Here is a 17,567-nt window from a genome sequence, read left to right as displayed (position 1 = left end):
ACCGGAGCCACGTGTTAATTTAGACATTAACTGACATCCACCAGTCTTACACGTGTGTCATTTGACATCCAAACTATTTGTAGCTAAAAATGATAGTTTTGTAATAATATCTAAGAACTATACGTGGTGTCAAAAAGGTATCGTTTTATGATAATTAAATTATATTATTGTAGTTTGTGAAATTTAATTATTGAGAAAATCCACATTTATAGTCGAAATACAGAAGCGCTAGTGAACATATTGTAATCATTGTTACCATCTAGACCCTCAATAGAAATCCATGCATCGCTGTAATCCGCTTTTAGTCTGGCCAGATCTATCCAATCCTCCCTTAAACAGTACTAGCCCCACTAGTCTCTGAGCAACCAAACTAAGCCATGGCGACGGCGGGGATGAGTTCCTGCGGCCGCCGCAGGGTGTTGGTGTTCCCGCTGCCGTTCCAGGGCCACATTAACCCGATGCTGCAGCTGGCCGACGTACTCCACGCGCGGGGCCTCGCCGTCACCTTGCTCCACACGCGCTTCAACGCGCTGGACCCCGCGCTCCACCCGGAGTTCGCGTTTGTCTCCGTGCCCGACGGCGTCCCCGCCGAAGTCGCCGCGACGGGGAACCCCATCGAGATCATCCTCGCCATGAACGCCGCCATGGAGGCGTCGACGGCCGTCGGCGAAGTCTTGGCGTCGGTGCTAGCGGACGAAGGGCAGCCCCGCGCCGCGTGCCTTTTCATCGATGCCCACCTCCGCGCCGTGCAGGAGGCTGCCGCGGGGCTCGGACTGCCGACGCTTGTGCTGCGCACCACGAGCGCGGCCTGCTTGGGATGCTTCCTCGCCTACCGCATGCTTTACCAGAAGGGCTATCTGCCTCCCCGAGGTCACTAATTTACTCGGCATCTGAACATGAGATTTTAATTTGCGTTTAACCGTTAATTTCGATGTCAATTCAATTTTATACATTCTCTAGCGAACACTTCCTGTCAGTTTGCAAATTGTGCAATCAATATAATATTTTCATATTTTCAACAAAACTAAAGATGGCATGTACAACTTTCAGAAAAAATATTAAGAAATTTACAAGTGAGTGGTTACAGGCATGAGCATTAGCCAAACAATTAGTAACAAGAATGAAAGGTTATTACCTCGAAATTTAGTTTATATAGTTCATTTTAGAGAACAAAATGCAAATTTAAGGAACTAAATTTCAGCCTAAACCATTGAAATTAGGCGTAAGTAACTTTGGGGAGATTTTTGTTGCTAATTAAACTTATTGGCGCGTGTTGGGTTCATGACCCAGCAGTAAAACAAAATATCAGCTAGAAGGACTAAGTGTTGTTAATTAAAAAAAATGGCTCAAATTTGAACCTAAACGGCCCAATTCTGAATGGTGAGACGTACTACTATACCCTCCCCACAAATTGAGCTAGCCACAGTTTCAACATCGATACCTAACTGTTGGGGGTCGTTATAAAGGATCATCGACGATCCCTTAACTTAATTAGCTCAACCTCCCAAAGGCTGAGTTTGTCTTCATCTTCCAAAGCCCTGGCCTTCTGGAACCGGTCTCCAAGGCTTCGGCCTCCTGAAGCCTCCCCTTCCGAAGCCCCGGTCTTCCGGAGCTCAGCCTCCCGAAGGCCCGGCCCTCGAGGCTTCGGCCTCTTGTTGCCTGAACCGGATGAGTCATCAGGTCTCAGGAAAAATCTGCCAAAAAGGAAGAACCAGTCGTACTTTGCCTGCGAGGAAGTGATCGGCATTAAATGCCTAGGCTAGTGGACGTCGCTCTGACACCCCAGGCGATGCGGCGCCGGGCCGCAATTGGGGGCAGCTACCACAATAGTTACTACGGTGGATATTTATCTCCCAAGAAAGGCAGAAAGTAGTTATCCGGGATAAGGGCCAGTGATTCGGTAAGATCCCAGATATTTGTATATTGTGATAATTTGTACGTCAAGCTACGCATGACCCTATAATATAAAAGCCCTGGTCGCCTGGGCAAGGGAGAGGGCTAGGCGGACACAAAACACGCATCATAGTGAACGTTGTGATACTCTCTCCAAATCGATCCATTTTTTCTACCATCAATACATTCATGGTGTTCCTTCCTCTTAAACTTCATCTCCAAGCTCGAGTCTCCTCCTTAAAAGAAACTCTCTCCATACTTGTTGGAGCAAGACGAACTCTTGTTCCAACAGCGCGCCGTCCGTGGGGACTTGAACATCAAAGTGCTAAAAGAGTTAGGATGCCACCCAAGAAAAAGACCACCAAGGCCGCATAGGCAGCAGCCGACCCCCCAGTCATGCCTTTGCGGCAGTCCAGCCAGCTATACGCGGTCGATACTGACAATGACCCCCCAGCCAGGGGGAACGGGAACCTTATGTCCACCACCGACCCAGCCATAACTACAGTCGCGGGCAACACCGAAGGGTTCTCTACCCCCGGAAACCCAGCAGCAGCAAGACGAGGCCCCCACTGCGCCCCTAGGGGCTGCGGCCGGCGCTGTCGCCGGAAACACCGCTCCGCCTGAGCGGCAATCATGCTTGGCGGCACTTCTGGCGCGGATGGAGGAACTACAAACGGCCCTATGGGTCGAGCAGGAAGGTGCCCACACATTCACCACCACTCCCGGGACGGCCGGCGCATTTTCGACCCAAGCTCCACGAACAGGTGAGCCCCTCGGCGCAAGGACACGACCCGTCCGATCCCCGGAGCACCAGGGCCGGTGTCGTGAGGACCCCTTGCAGGACCACGACTCTCCCCTGCGGGCCGACCTACAGGCTACGCCCTTCCCAAAGGGTTTTTGGACCCCAAAGTTGCCTAAATTTAAAGGCCATTCAGACCCGACGAGTTCGCCCGATCCTACGCACTAGCCATAGAGGCCGGCAGAGGCGGACCAGCCATCATGGTTAAATGCTTCCCCCTCGCCCTAGAAGGGGTGGCCATACACTGGTTCTGGGCGTTGGACCCTGGCACCATTCAAACCTGGTCCTAACTCTGAGACCTCTTCCGCAACAACTTTCAGGGCACCTTCATCAAACTAGTAACCTTTGGCAGCCTGTTCACTATCAGGCAGGGGCCAGATGAAACCCTCGGGACTACTTTCGAAGGTTCTCCCAGACCAAAGCCCAGATTAGGGGCATATCAGACTCTTCGGTCATCGATGTCGCAACCCAGGGCCTGGCCGAAGGCCCCCTGTACGATCGACTAAACCAGAGCCCAATACACACGGTAGAAATCCTCATGAGCAAGTTTGAGGAATATGCGTGGGCAGAGGAGGAAAAGCTCCGTCGGAGGCGCTCACAAGCTGGCGAAGCTTCCCGTGCCAGTACCGAGAGACCACACTCGTAGGCCGGATCGTCACACGCCCCGGCTCCCCCGACAAAAAGGAGCTTCGAGGAGGCCCTTACCGCCAGATCCCAAAGGCGGCGGCAATAGCAACGCCGAAACATCAGCAATATCAGCCCAAGCTGCGGGGCTCCGAACCAAAGCCACCCTAGGGGACGCGGCCGAGGACGCTCCGGAGGCCTCTCGGAATCAAGCCACGCCCCAAACCAGCGTTTCGAGGAAGAATCCTGGTGAACTCTACACGGTGCGGGATGAGGGCACAATACTGATAAATTTTGAACCCTCAACACCTTCTGAGAGGTGTACATCGGAAGGCAGGTGGCCCTCGCCTCCAATGGTGGGTCCCCCAAGGGGCAGTCCGAAAATCGCAGGCCATCGGCTAACCGACGGGTAGACCACCTAGCCCCACAAAATCCTCCGCAGCTGGCCCTACCTTCACCACCCTAGTCATCCCTAGAACTGCACGGTGACGAAGGAGCGCGGGGCAAACAGATTGTCCTTGCTATTACCGACGGAGGGAGCTCCGGAGGCACTTCGTAACGACAGTGGCGAGACTACGCCCGCAGGATGCACCACATCGGAGCAACTAGCATCCACCGACAAGCCCCCAACTAGGCTGACGCCCCCATAACGTTCACCGTCGCCGACTCCGAAGGGGTAAAATTTCCCCACTTCGATGCCCTGGTCCTCTCAACCAATATCGCCGAAGTCGAAGTCCGAAGAATACTGGTCGATGGAGGCAGCTCGACGGACCTCCTATTCTTGCATGCCTTCAACTAGCTCCGAATTCTGCAAAGCCAGCTCTCACCAAGCAGCAGACCCCTCCAGGGATTCAATGGTGCCCCCCTCATCGCCCTAGGACAAATAGAACTCCCGGTCATCTTTGGCGAGGGCTTTGCAGCACGATACGAGGTTATCACCTTCGACATCGTGGACGTACCATATGCCTACAATGTCATCCTAGGACGGGGGACCCTGAACAGATTCAGAGCTGTACTCCATCACAATTACCTCTGCCTGAAAATATCCGGACCCCAGGGGCTAATAATCATCCACGGCGACCAAGACCTGGCTAGACGCATCGAGTATGGGCACCCTGCTCCGCTCCCCAGTCGCCATATCCACACTATGACATGGGAGGACTCGAAAGATCCTCCGTCGACGCACCCCGTGCACCGCTGCCCTCCGAGGCCAGCCAGAAGAGGACATAAAGCTAGTCCCCATACACCAAGACCAACCCGATTGGACCTTCCAAATAGGGGCATACCTCGCCTCCGGGCAAGAAACCCAACTTCTAGCCGTCTTACGGAGTAACCTCGACATCTTCGCATGGTCCTCACAGGACCTCCCAGGAGTTGACCGCATCATCGAGCACTCGCTCCAGGTCGACCCGAAGGCAAGGCCTGTATGCCAGGGGCTTCGCAAGCTCTCCCCGGAGTGGGCAGAAGCCGCAAAAGAAGAAGTCCAAAAGCTGCTAAAAGCCGGTGTTATCTGAGAGCTTATCCACTCTGATGGGCTCTCCAACACCGTCCTGGTAAAAAAACATAGAGGAAAATGGCGTATGTGTATCGATTTCACGTCATTAAACAAAGTATGCTCTCGGGATCCGTACCCTCTCCCCCGCATCGACCCGCTGGTGGATTCTACAGCCGGCTGCGAAATGCTAAGCTTCCTCGACACCTACTCCGGATACCACCAGGTGTGGATAGCAACGGAGGATGAGAACAAGACCAGCTTTATTACCCCCTTCGGAGTATAATGCTATGTCCGGATGCCCTTTGGTCTTCAAAACGCCAGGGCCACGTTCTCCCGCCTAGTACACAAGGTGCTGCAACAGTAGTTGGGCCGCAACATCGAGGCCTACGTAGACAATATCAAGGTAAAAAACCAACTAGAAGCCACCCACGTTGCTGACCTACAAGAAACATTCAACAGCCTTCGAGCCGCTGGCGTACGGCTAAACCCACAAAAATGCGTATTTGGCACTAGAGGTGGAAAAATGCTAGGGTATCTTGTCTCCCGAAGAGGCATCGAGGCCAACCCGGGCAAGATTCGTGCTATCGCAGAAAATGTCGCCTCCTGCCAATCCTAAAGAAGTACAGCGCCTGGCCGGCTACATCGCAGCCCTCAGTCGCTTCCTCGCAAAATCCGCTGGGCACAACCTCCCTTTCTTTAAAATGCTAAGGGGCTCTGAGCCGTTTAGCTGGACACCGGACTGCCAGGCAGCATTCGAGGCCCTAAAATCGCACCTTTCCCACCTTGAAACACTCGCGATACCCCTCCTCGGTGAAGGACTACTCCTGTACCTATCCGTCTCCGCATCCGCTATCAGCGTCACCCTGGTACGAGAGGAAAAAAGCGGCGATCGCGCTACTCAAAGAGCTGTATACTACGTCTCGGAGGTCTTATCCGGGGCCAAGACATGTTACACTAAGCTCGAAAAAAATAGCTTATGCCCTGCTGATGGCCTCGCGCAAGCTCCGACACTACTTCCTTGCCTACGACATCACTGTCCCAACCTCGTACCCGCTAGGCGACATGTTTTGCAACTGGGAGGCGACGGGACTCATCGGCAAGTGGGCGGTAGAGTTAGCCCCCTTTGTGGTAAGGTTTGTAGCCCGTACCGTCGTAAAATCCCAAATCTTGGCAGACTTCATCGCCGAATGGAACCCAGCAACAACCGAACCCAATACTACACCAACCCAAGATATCTGGACCATCTACACCGACGGAGCATGCTGCTCCACGGGTGTCAGAGCTAGCGTGGTCGTCATCTCCCCCCACAGGCTAGCAGGTTCAATACGCTGCTCGCCTAGATTTCAAGACGACCAACAACATAACCGAATACGGGGCCGTCCTCCTAGGCCTCTGAAAGGCCCGAGCCTTAGGAGTAGCCAGAGTCATCATCCGAACCGACTCTCAGATCGTCGCCGGTCACGTCAACAAGGACTTCCAAGTCTACCATCCAGACATGATAACATACCTCGAGGCCATTCGCAAAGCCGAGGCAAACTTCCGCGGCGTATCAATACGAAGCATACCACGGACGGACAACAATCAGGCAGACACCTTAGCAAAAGCTACAGCCACGGGCAAAAGCCCACCAATAGGCACCTTCCTCGAGACCCTGCACCAGCCGACCGCCAGAACCCTTGATGAGACAGCCGTTGCCATCCTCCCCATCCAAACTGCATATTGGAGGGCCCCCCTCCTATTGTTCCTCAGAGGAACAACAGAACCGGATGACCCAATTGCACTCTGCTGCATCCAACATCGCACCAGGGGCTACCATCTCAGAAATAACGCGCTTTACAAGACAGATGTCTGCGCTCCCCTCCTTCGATGCATTACTAAACAAGAAGGAGCCACCCTCCTCAGGGAAATACACGAAGGCATGTGCGGCAGTCATTTGGCGCCTCGTGCTCTAGCTGGTAAGGCACTTCGCCAGGGGCTCCATTGGCCTACAATCATGTCCGACGGGGAAGAACTCGTCCGCACCTGCCAAGGATACCAATGGATGGGATGACGAAGCCACCGACCTCCAACTCCTTTGCAACCAATCGCCCCTGCCTGACCCTTGCTCATTGGGGTATGGACTTCATCGGTCCATTTCCCCGCGCCAAAGGAAACCTCCAGTACGCAGTGGTCGCATTGGAATATTTTTCCAAATGGGTCGAGGCCGAACCCCTCACTGCGATCACATCAAAAAATGTTCAGAAATTCTTCTAGAAGAACATAATCTGCCACTTCGGCGTCCCACGAAAGCTCATGGTGGACAACGGCACACAATTCGACTCCAGGCCTTTTAGATAGTTCACCGACGACCTCGGCATCAAATTATGTTTCGCAGCAGTTCGACACCATCAATCCAATGGAGCCGTAGAAAGGGCCAACGACAACATCCTCTCTGGTCTAAATCGACACCTCGTCGGCTTAGCTCGAGGCCTATGGGTTGACGAATTACCCAAGGTTTTATGGTCCCTCCTCACCATTGTCACGCGGGCCACTGGGTTCACACCCTTCCGCCTCCTATACGGAGACGAAGCCATGATCCCCACTGAGGTCAAGGCCTGCTCACTCAGGATACAACTCCCACAAACTGACGGAGAAAGGGAGCTCTACCTCGACCTTACCGAAGGCACGTGGCTCCACACCATTGAGAACCTAGATCACTATATTAAGAAAACTAAGGCTTGGTACGATCCAAGGGTTGCACCACGAAACTTCAAACCCGGCGAACTAGTGCTTCGACGCGCCCTAGCCCTGGGAAAGCTACGTAACAAATAGGAAGGCCCATACCTGGTCCTCAAGTCTAACAAACCCGGCTCCTATCGACTGGCCGATACAGAGGGGACCCCCCTTGAACATAGTTGGAACGTAGAGACCCTCCGCAAGTATTATGTATAAAGAAGCCCAACCTCAATACCAAAAAAAACCCAGCATCTCGAAGGCTTAAGCCTCCGTGCACGACGGGAATTCCGTCCGCCATCTTTAAGGTCTCGCCAACCTACGTGGTGGATAGGCAAATACCGCTCCAGCATCTTGAAGGCATAAGTCTCCGTGCTGGACAGGCATTCCGTCTGCCATCTTTAAGGTCTCGCTAACCTACGTGGTGGATAGGCAAAGGCCGCTCCAGCATCTTGAAGGCATAAGCCTCCATGCTGGACAGGCATTCCGTCTGCCATCTTTAAGATCTAGCTAACCTATGTGGTGGATAGGCAAAGACCGCTCCAGCATCTTGAAGACAAAAGTCTCCATGCTGGACAAAAGAACATACAAAAGTCTTTTTATACAGTTAACCGATGTACATGGAATCTATACCCAGCAAACTAGCTAGCCTACTACGCCCCCTATACCACTACGGGAAGACAAGGGTGCCCGATCGCCACGCCTCCCGGGCACACCAAGGGACCTTGAGAGTTGTCCATGACAACTGCGCACAGGAGGCCGATGTGAGTCCCCTGCACCAAAGGGGCTGCTGCCTGAAACAGAGACTCGACCCTTGGAAGACAAAAGATCCGCCGGGAAGGGATACGAGTCACAGGCCGAGACGTCCAGCTCTTCCCCCTGCCCTGCCGACAGGCCTCCGCGGTCTGTGCCTCCTCCACCTTCACCTCACCCAAGATAGACTCGAGAATTTCCGTAGGCCCAGAATCACCTCTGCGATCTCCGCCGCACGCTCCAGCGGGAGGCAGCTCTCTAAAAGAATAAAGACGGCTCACAATGGCAGATCGAGAACCCAACTACAGAAGGAACTCACCAGCGCTTACAGGCAGACCGAAATACACCTTCGACCACTCTTCCACACCTTGCTCAAAAACGCAGTTCCAGCCCATTTGGAGGAGCCGGACATGCAACATGGTGAACTCCTCCATGAGGTCACGCATGCTCATCTTCTCGGCCACCCTCTGGAGAAGGGCCAGCCGTGAGGCAAACTGGTTGTCCGTAATCCCCATCTCCAGCTCCGGAACATACGCGATATCCCGGTTTGTGAAGCGAAGGGGCGATGCAGGGCCGACGCTATAGTAAAACTACCGCTGCAACCAGCTAGTATACCACTGGCTGTTGATGGCCTTCGATGGGAAGGCATCGTGATACTACGGCCGTATCTAGAAGTTGATACTCTCGAAACTGAGGGGCCTCTTCGTCCCCTCGACCTTGATCAACTTCGGCCGGTAGCTGGCAAAGTGGAGGGCCGCGAAGAAATCCGCCCTCCCTTCACACCCCTCTGTCCGCATGGCCCACTCAAAGGTGGCTAGGCAGGCAATGGCGTTGGCGTGGAGCTGCGGGAGCTCCACGTAGAAGTGGCGAAGCACCTCTTCAAGCAACAGTGTCGAAGGAAAACCCAGGCCCGCCTCGAAGAAGGCTTCAAACACCACGACTTCATGGACAGAGGCTTCGGGACCTCCTCGCCCAGCGAAGGTCGAGCGACGACTCAGGAGGGGATCTTCCCCTCCCTAACCATCCGGTCGAGCTCCTCGTCACCAATGACAGACGATCCCATTGCGGTGGTTTGCTGGGAGTGGCTTTTGCTGGCACGCCGGAGCTCCACTCTCAGCGGTGGCCCTACCAGCAACGGGGAAGCTGATGACACCTGAGGGCCCCCCACCGCGGCTACTCTGGTCATCTCCCCCGCCGCCTGAGTTTCGGCTTCACTCGGGGTACTCAGGTTAGCCATATGAACTGCAAGAGGGTGGTGAAAGGCGGTGAATTACGAGAGAGAGGGGAGTAGAGATCAAGGAACAACTCACGCAAGGCAAAAGGCGCCAAAGACAAAGGCAGATGAGAATGAGGAGTCAGCAAAATGGTTGCTTTGGGCAATTGCCCTCTTGCTACAAATAGGGAGCAATTTTCCCCCTCCAGGCGGCAGGTGCACGTGCCGTCCTTTCGCCTACCAGGTCGAAATCATAGGGGAGCGAAATCGACTCCCTTGCCCCCTCCCCAACGACAAGATGACATGCGTCCCACGCTCTGCCATATATGGTAGGACAACACCTCTCCCCAGGGCGCATTCAATGCCCCCTGTCGCCAACGTCATCCAACATGCCGTTCCGTCACCCAGGTCAAGTCATCCCGGGCAAGCCAGGCAATTCTCGAACCACAAGCCATCAACCACAAGCCAGGGACCACCGGGGGCCCTGCTCCAAAGGAACCGCGGGCCCAACCGCTCCGCTGGGTGCCCCCGCAAGGGGCTACTGTTGGGGGTTGTTATTGAGGACCCCCGACAGCCCCTTAGCTTAATTAGCTCAGCCACCCAAAGGCTGAGCCTGTTTCCGCCTTCCGAAGCCCCGACCTTCCGAAGCCCGAAGCCCCGGCCTTCCGGAGCTCAGTGTCCCGAAGGCCCGGTCCCCGAGGCTTTGGCCTCCTGCTGCCCGGGCCGGTTTCCCGGAGGTTACTGGGTGAGTCATCAGGCCTCAAGAAAAATCTACCGAAAGGGAAGAACCAGTCGTACTTTGTCTGCAAGGAAGTGATCGGCATTAAATGCCTAGGCTAGTGGACGCCGCTCTGACACCCCAGTACAATGGTACCTATCCTGACACCCCTGACGGTGCAACGCCGGGCCGCAATTGGGGACCGGTTCGCCCCCTTTAGGGGCAGGAACCACGATAGTTACTACGGTGGATATTTATCTCCTAAGAAGGGTAGAAAGTAGTTATCCGGGATAAAGCCTAGTGATTCGGTCAAATCTCAGATATTTGTATATTGTGATAACTTGTACGCCAAGTTACGCATGGCCTTATAAATAGGAGCCCTGGTCGCCTGGGCAAGGGGAGGAATAGACGGACATAGAACACGCATCACAGCGAACGTTGTGATACTCCCCCTAGATTGATCTATTTTTTCTACCATCAATATATTCGTGGTGTTCCTTCCTCTTAAACTTCGTCTCAAGCTTGAGTCTTCTCCTTAAAAGAAACTCTCACCGTACTTGCTGGGGCAAGACGAACTTTTGCTCGAACACTAACTTTTATGTATTTTGTTTCAGAGTCAGAATTCGACATGCCAGTGAATGAGTTGCCACCCTTACGAGTAAGGGACCTGTATTATTCACGCAACAACAACCAAGAAAAGGTGAACAAAGTCCTCACTCGAGCAACTGAAACAGTGAAGAACTGCTCTGGTTTAGTCATCAACACATTGGAGACTCTAGAGACCACTGAATTACAGAGGATTCGTGATGAGCTTGACCTCCCTGTGGTACTCGCTGCCGGCCCTCTCCACAAGCTCTCCTCTAAGAGCACCAGAAGCAGCTTACTGGACGAAGACTATAGTTGTATCGAGTGGTTGGACATGCAACCCTTGAGGTCCGTGCTGTATGTGAGCTTCGGGAGCTTGGCATCCATGGACTCCAACGATTTAGTGGAAGTGGCTTGGGGGTTAGCGAACAGCTGCCAGCCTTTTCTATGGGTGCTTCGACCAGGCCTTGTACAAGGTTTTGAAGGTACAGATTTGCCAGACGGCTTTGAGGTTGCAGTCAATGGTAGAGGCAAGGTAGTTCAGTGGGCTCCACAACAAGAGGTGCTAGCCCACAATGCAGTTGGTGGATTTTGGACTCACAGCGGGTGGAACTCGACACTAGAGAGTATCAGTGAGGGAGTCCCAATGATATGCAGGCCCCACTTTGCAGATCAGATGATGAACGCGAGGTATGTGGAGAAGGCATGGGGTGTTGGGTTTGAGCTGGAAGGTGAGTTGGAGAGAGGAAAAATCGAGAGTGCTATTAGGAGGCTAATAAATGAGAAGGAAGGAGCTGACATGAGGGACAGAGCAAAAGATCTTAAGAAGAAAGTAGCAGACTGCTTGGAAAGCTGTGGGTCTTCTCAGATTGCCGTTGACAAGTTAGTCAGCTACATACTATCTCTGTGAACTTTCTATTGTGTGTATTGTTTCAAGCCAACATTGGCAGCTTAATGGCTGATATTCTTAGCCATATTGTATTTTTTTTCTCTAATGAATACTTCATATTAACTCTAGTGTTCTCTTCCCCCCTCATTGCTATGATTTCTTGGACTCTGCAGAATTGGCTCAAATATTTTGGACAAGTGCATTCCTTCAAGAGTTCGATTGTGCTAATCTGTAGGAACTAAAAAATGGGAAAATGTTCAACTATAAAGTTATAGATATCATTAATAAGTACAATTTTATATAAAATTGTTCAGATCTAAAATTTATAATTATTTTTTGGACATCTAAACGGATTAAAATGAGAAAATATTCAACTATAAAATGGGAATGTGTTTACCAACATCAGTAGAATGAAATCCAGTAGCTTACGAGGAATTGACCTACCAGCTGCAGAGCAACAAATGACACGTCTAAGTTATTGTCTAGTTTTGTTATTGCCGGCTATTACTTAGCAAACTCTTTCGTCATTTTAACATCGTGACACTCTGTTTTTTAGCCTAGAAAACATATGGATATTATGTACATAGTCGAGCGAGGGATCTGGGAAAGGTACACATTGTTGACAAATATGGAGTGTTGATAGCCCCATAAACACCCGAATGTGCGTGGACGTTACCGTAAGATATTTTTTAGCAATGAAGTCCACAAAGGACTGAAATGTGATCTGACCCAGTGCCATAATGCCTGTTATGTTCCAATATGCTATTTCGAACATTTGTTAGAGAAATCCCTTCTTACAGTCTTGCAACAACTTGCAGTAGTGTCACCATATATAGAGAGGCACAAGAATCAGCTACGTGCGGCTAATCTAGCTCAGCCAGAGGGTTGGATCACGAAAGAGCATAACTGTCTGTTTACCCATTGGTTAAAGGATCAAGTCCCATGTAGTGAAATGATGAGGTGGTTGGCAGCACGACCATCATCTACAATTATTTCGTACCAAGCATATGACATTAATGGATACACATTTTATATGAGATTTTGACATAGCAAGAGCACAGTCCAAAACAGTGGTGTCCACTTTGATGCCTATGATAGCACAAACCTTGATGATGCTGAATTCAAGATCCCATGTTTCAGTGCCAATGGGTCAAATGTCCAAAGGGCATGATGCAAGACAAGTATGGGTTCACTATTGTGGACCTCAAACATGTCAGCTACAAAAGCCGATACATTCATACTTGCTACTCAAGTTGCACAAGTGTTCTATGCGGTCAACCTAGCAAATAAGACGCACCACATAGTTGTTTAGGGTAAAAGGTGGATTGTTGGAGTTGAAAACATGGAGGATAATGAGGTGCTTCTAATCGCTGATGTTAGCATAACCATGAAGCTCCCCCTAGTAACAATGGATGAAGATTGCCATATACACAAGGATCATAACGAAGGACTAACTATTAAATGAAATAAATTAGCTATATGTGTAAGCAAGCGGTGTAACTCGATCCAAGGATACATCGAACTAGTTGTTCAGATAGCCATAGTTGGAGTTGGTTAAATTAATTAGCATATAAAGTATTCTAGTCAGAGTCTAATTATCGTGTCAAACATGGAGTCCTATCTTTGGTAAGAAACGGTCAATCTGGCCTACAAATAAAGGCATACGGTATGCTATTGAAGGCAGATTATTTATTTTGGGTTAATACAAGCACAACTTAAGGGCTGAGTTTTTTTTATCAAAATGAGTAAGATTCATCCAGTTCGTTCTCCTCATCTGCAGACATTGTTGTGTGGATTGGTTTCTTCGGTGAGTGTTTGGGCGATTGCCCTGTGATGCATTGCCTTTTTCGTACGGTCAAAAACCAAATTTATTTGTGTTTCAACAATTCCTGCGATGTGAAGATCAGGCCACCAAATGTACACTCCTTTCACTAGGTGTGTCCATATCAAAACATCTAATACAAACCAAGATGCATACAAAATATTACAAGACAAGATCAAATTCCATGCCAAAAAAGGAACTACTCGTCATTAGGAGGATAGTATCTAGTAGTGAATTCATTGAAGTTGTGCTAAAGCTGCTGGTGCTCAAGAGACAAGTCCTGAATGCGAGTGTCAACTGTCAAGAGCAGAAATTGCCTCATTGGTAGAACAAATATCCCACCGAAGCTCAATATAGCTCTGCCTCATTTTGTCGTTGTCCACGTCTTTCCATGCCATATGCCTTCGTCATCCGCCGCAAGCTCTCCTGATCCCTGCTGCATGGGTTCGACTCCGCCTGGTGCATGCACCTACTGATGGAAATGGAGGAGGGCTATGTTGGAATGGGCAAGGCTGGGATAGCACCAGCGCTGCCCAACAACATGATATTAGAGGTGTTCAAGCAGCTGCCGCCCCCACGGGACATCATTCATTGTGGCACGGTGTGCCGCTGCTGGCAGCACCTCGTCTCCAGGGCCAGATGTCTCCCCACGCCACTTTGCCACTTCGGGTTCTTCCACAACTATGGCCCGTCTCTGCTGCCCCTAGTTGTCCCCACCACAGGCTTCATGCTCATCCTCGGCTTTCCCCCAGTTTTGCCCGCATGCATTGCGGTCCTCATTGACTCCCACAGCTGGCACCTCCTCCTATGCAAGCTCGGCCCTTGGTTTGTCTATGAGCTCAAGCTCCTTGTCTACAACCCGCTCGAGATGACATCCATGTGGGTGCCATCCCTCTACATTAATTGCCGGTCACAGGGTGGCATGCTGCCGATCGTCATCGTCCTCTTTGGCTTCGTCCACTTGGGAAGCCGTCACCGGGCTAGGGACCCAGGGCCTGGTCAACCACCATGATAAGGACACCACTCATTTGTATTTGTGCAACACTACTCCCCAGGATATACAAGGACCAATTACAAGAGTATGTGCACTACAATTAAACCACTAGGTGAACTCATTTATCGTTGTTCATGCTATGTTGGATGGCACTACTATAGAACTAGCCAAAGTTAGTGGTTCATCACTGCCAGTTGTGCAAGAACTGGCAGTGAATATGTATCACTACCGATTCTTAATCTCCCGTGCCCGAACCATGATGAAGCAGCTAAGAACCGGCACTGATAATCGTTATCGGTGCTAGTTCTATCCACAAACTGCTATTGATAGTCCATCCGGATCCAAAATTTTGATCGATTCTAGTTTTGGCTCGCCCTCACGTCCAGCTCTAGATATTTTTTTCTTCGTTGTCCTTCTGTCTTATCTCCTCCACCACATATCTCTCTCACACACTCTCTCTCTCTATCTCTTATCACCTACCCTGCCACCTCCCCCACTGGCCTCCTCCCCACCTAGCTCCTCTCATGCCTCCTCCTCCATCCCTCGCGAGATCCACAGCGGGATCCAGCGGGGATCCATGATGGGATCCAACCAAGGATCTCGCTAGGGGCAGATATAGCAACCGTAAAGCTAGGGCCAGGAGCGGACGACCGAAGGCTGTTCAGTGCGTACAGCGAGCTAGGGGTGCGGCATATTCTGTGGTGGTGCTCTTCATGCCACCACATCTGGATGTTCGTGGTGTGTCATCATCGAGCTAGCGAAGGACATCAAGTTGGGGCTGATAGCAGACGTGGATGGTGAGCTCGAGCGGACAATAGCGCCCAACGAGCGATGACAGATGAGCACCGCCATGGAGATTGCACACTGAGTGCTTGCCGGACATCGTGTATAACAATCATGATGGCCTCTACTACATGACCCATCCATTGCTTGGGTTGTGGCGATGGGGGGTCCGTGCAGGCGGTGTGTTCGACGAGGTCCACAACGGTGACTCAAGCTCCACGACGGCGAGCAGCGTGGTTGCGGGCTCAAGTGGCTTTGGCTTGAGTGCCCGCTTGAGCTCATATTCATTTTTTTAATTCCAGGAAATGACTACACTGCTGTGTTCACAACCGACAGTGATACCGCTCGACTTTCATTGCCGAGTATTCACTGCCAGAAGCAAAACTGGTAATGAAGGCCGATTTGCAACCGGTAGTGATAGCCTGATCTATAGTAGTGTGGGTTTCTACTAAATTCTTGTGATGTTTCATTGCTTAGGAATATGAGAAAAAAGCATCACAAGCTCACATGGACGTCATCCCTTGATGGACAAGTCTACTCGAACAGTTCGAAGTCTCAGGACAACAAGTCAATAGAACGTGTACAACGTTCGCATACGGAGTCCAATTGAGGCGTTCTTAGACTTGCTGGAAAGCTTATGACGAGTCCTTTCCAATGAATATGCTCTTAGATTCCTTATAGATTAATTAAAGTTGATGAAGTACAATGCTATATAATCTTTGTGGGCCTTGTCGGGTCTTGTAAACACGTCGCCTCTCCCCACGGCCGCACAATCCTAAGTTGACCTCCTTACATCCCCTATATATATACAATAGTCATCATAGTTTAGGCTCAAGTTTTGCTTAGATTATTCTGTTATAGATAGTTTCACCGCTTGTTCAATTTGTGGAACCCTAACTTCGAGTTCTTCATTGGTAATTAGAAATATTCAGATTGCATATAATGTGTTCTTGCTTGTATTCTCGATTTGCGTGCAGGAAAAGCCTTCTTGGAGAGGTCAGCCATGTTTTGGTACGGTTGATAAACATAGAGTAGTGGTGTACTGGTGAGAATTCCTGATCTATTCTGGTCGGAGTCTTTCGATCATTAACGTCGAAACCCAATTGACTTACCAAATTACTTTCGAAAGATCGGGCATCACTCCCATCACGCCATGGCCAGTCCACCATCGTCGGTGACATCATATACAAGCTACAGGGTAAAGAGATGCACATCATGGTTTTCGATGAGGCCAAGATGTCACTATTGTCGATGCCCCTTCCTAACACTAGCATGCTCCTGTACACTGGGAACCACTAGATCGGCAAGATAGGGGATTGCTGCCTTTGCTTCTTCATGATCTGTGAGTAGCTTGCTCTTGTCAAGTGGGTTCTCAAAGCGCCTGGGAAGTGGGCAGAGTAGCAGCCAGTGGACATGCGCTCCCTGATGCACCCAACCTTGGTCAGCGACCTCGCCCACATGAAGCTCTTTGCGAAGTTGTCAGACCAGTTGCATGGCTACAAGCTCGTGAGCTTCATCGGCATCTGCAATGGCACGGGCATGCTGTTCTTCGTGATGGCTGACTGGGTTGTGGTGTTGGACCCTAAGACATGGGGATGGAGAGGCTATGGTGCAACACTAACGAGTCAATGCCACTCGGTGACGTGTACCTATGTAAGATGCTGTAGTGGCCGACAATGCTGAATGATATCTCAGCGCAGCCTGATGAAGCAGGTGAAGGTGTTTGTCGAAACAAGTCTTGGCGCGTCATCATTTAGCGTGCTTTGTGATCGTGCACTATGTGACAAATAAGATATAAAATTAGTGACACGTTGTAATATGATCCGTCACTTATGTTAAAAGTGACGGGTCGTAGTTGTGACCTGTCACTGATGACTCATCATCAGTGATAGGTCATCCTGGACAAGTCACAAGTGACGGGTTAAGTTGTGACTCGTCACCAATGACTAACTCCTCAGTGACAGGTCATTCTAGAGAGTCATTAGTGACGGATCAAGTTTTAATCCGTTACTAATGACCAATTTGATGCAACAGAGCAGACGAAGAAATTTTAATTACTCAATCATTAGATGTATTAGTCAATCAGTTTGATGAAATATTATAAGAATGAACCTATCTAATTATCAATTTTTTATGAGTTGAGAGAAAAAATAATTTATCCTTCATAATTTATATCAATTATAAATCTAGCTACTATTAATTAAAAATAATAACTAATTGTATTTATTTGCAGACCATAAAATGTGTAGTAAAATAAATAATGCACATTCAACAATTTGCTTATATA

The 17,567-nt window shown here is 50.4% G+C and overlaps 1 protein-coding gene and 1 pseudogene across 1 annotated transcript; both read left to right on the top strand.

The window, feature by feature from the left end:
• Nucleotides 1-259: 259 nt before the first annotated feature.
• LOC133889975 (DIMBOA UDP-glucosyltransferase BX9-like) lies at nucleotides 260-11,809 on the top strand. Its single transcript, XM_062330403.1, has 2 exons — nucleotides 260-870; nucleotides 10,822-11,809. Exons 1-2 carry the CDS (start codon nucleotides 378-380, stop codon nucleotides 11,700-11,702), a joined length of 1,374 nt encoding a protein of 457 aa, XP_062186387.1. The 5' UTR covers nucleotides 260-377; the 3' UTR covers nucleotides 11,703-11,809.
• A 2,175-nt stretch (nucleotides 11,810-13,984) lies between these two features.
• Nucleotides 13,985-17,037, top strand: LOC133890220 (uncharacterized; annotated as a pseudogene).
• The last annotated feature ends 530 nt before the right edge of the window (nucleotides 17,038-17,567 follow it).

The sequence above is a fragment of the Phragmites australis genome, chromosome 14 (assembly GCF_958298935.1).
Source record: "Phragmites australis chromosome 14, lpPhrAust1.1, whole genome shotgun sequence".
In the NCBI taxonomy this organism is placed as follows: domain Eukaryota; kingdom Viridiplantae; phylum Streptophyta; class Magnoliopsida; order Poales; family Poaceae; genus Phragmites; species Phragmites australis.
The sequence above is the reverse complement of the archived record's forward strand: the minus strand, read 5'-3'. Positions and strand labels throughout refer to the sequence as shown.

Excerpts from the sequence above, each read along its gene's own strand:
- LOC133889975 (XM_062330403.1), top strand. The coding sequence starts at position 378 with ATGGCGACGGCGGGGATGAGTTCCTGCGGCCGCCGCAGGGTGTTGGTG. Across the intron at positions 871-10,821 it reads GGGCTATCTGCCTCCCCGAG|AGTCAGAATTCGACATGCCA; the intron begins GTCACTAATTTA and ends ATTTTGTTTCAG.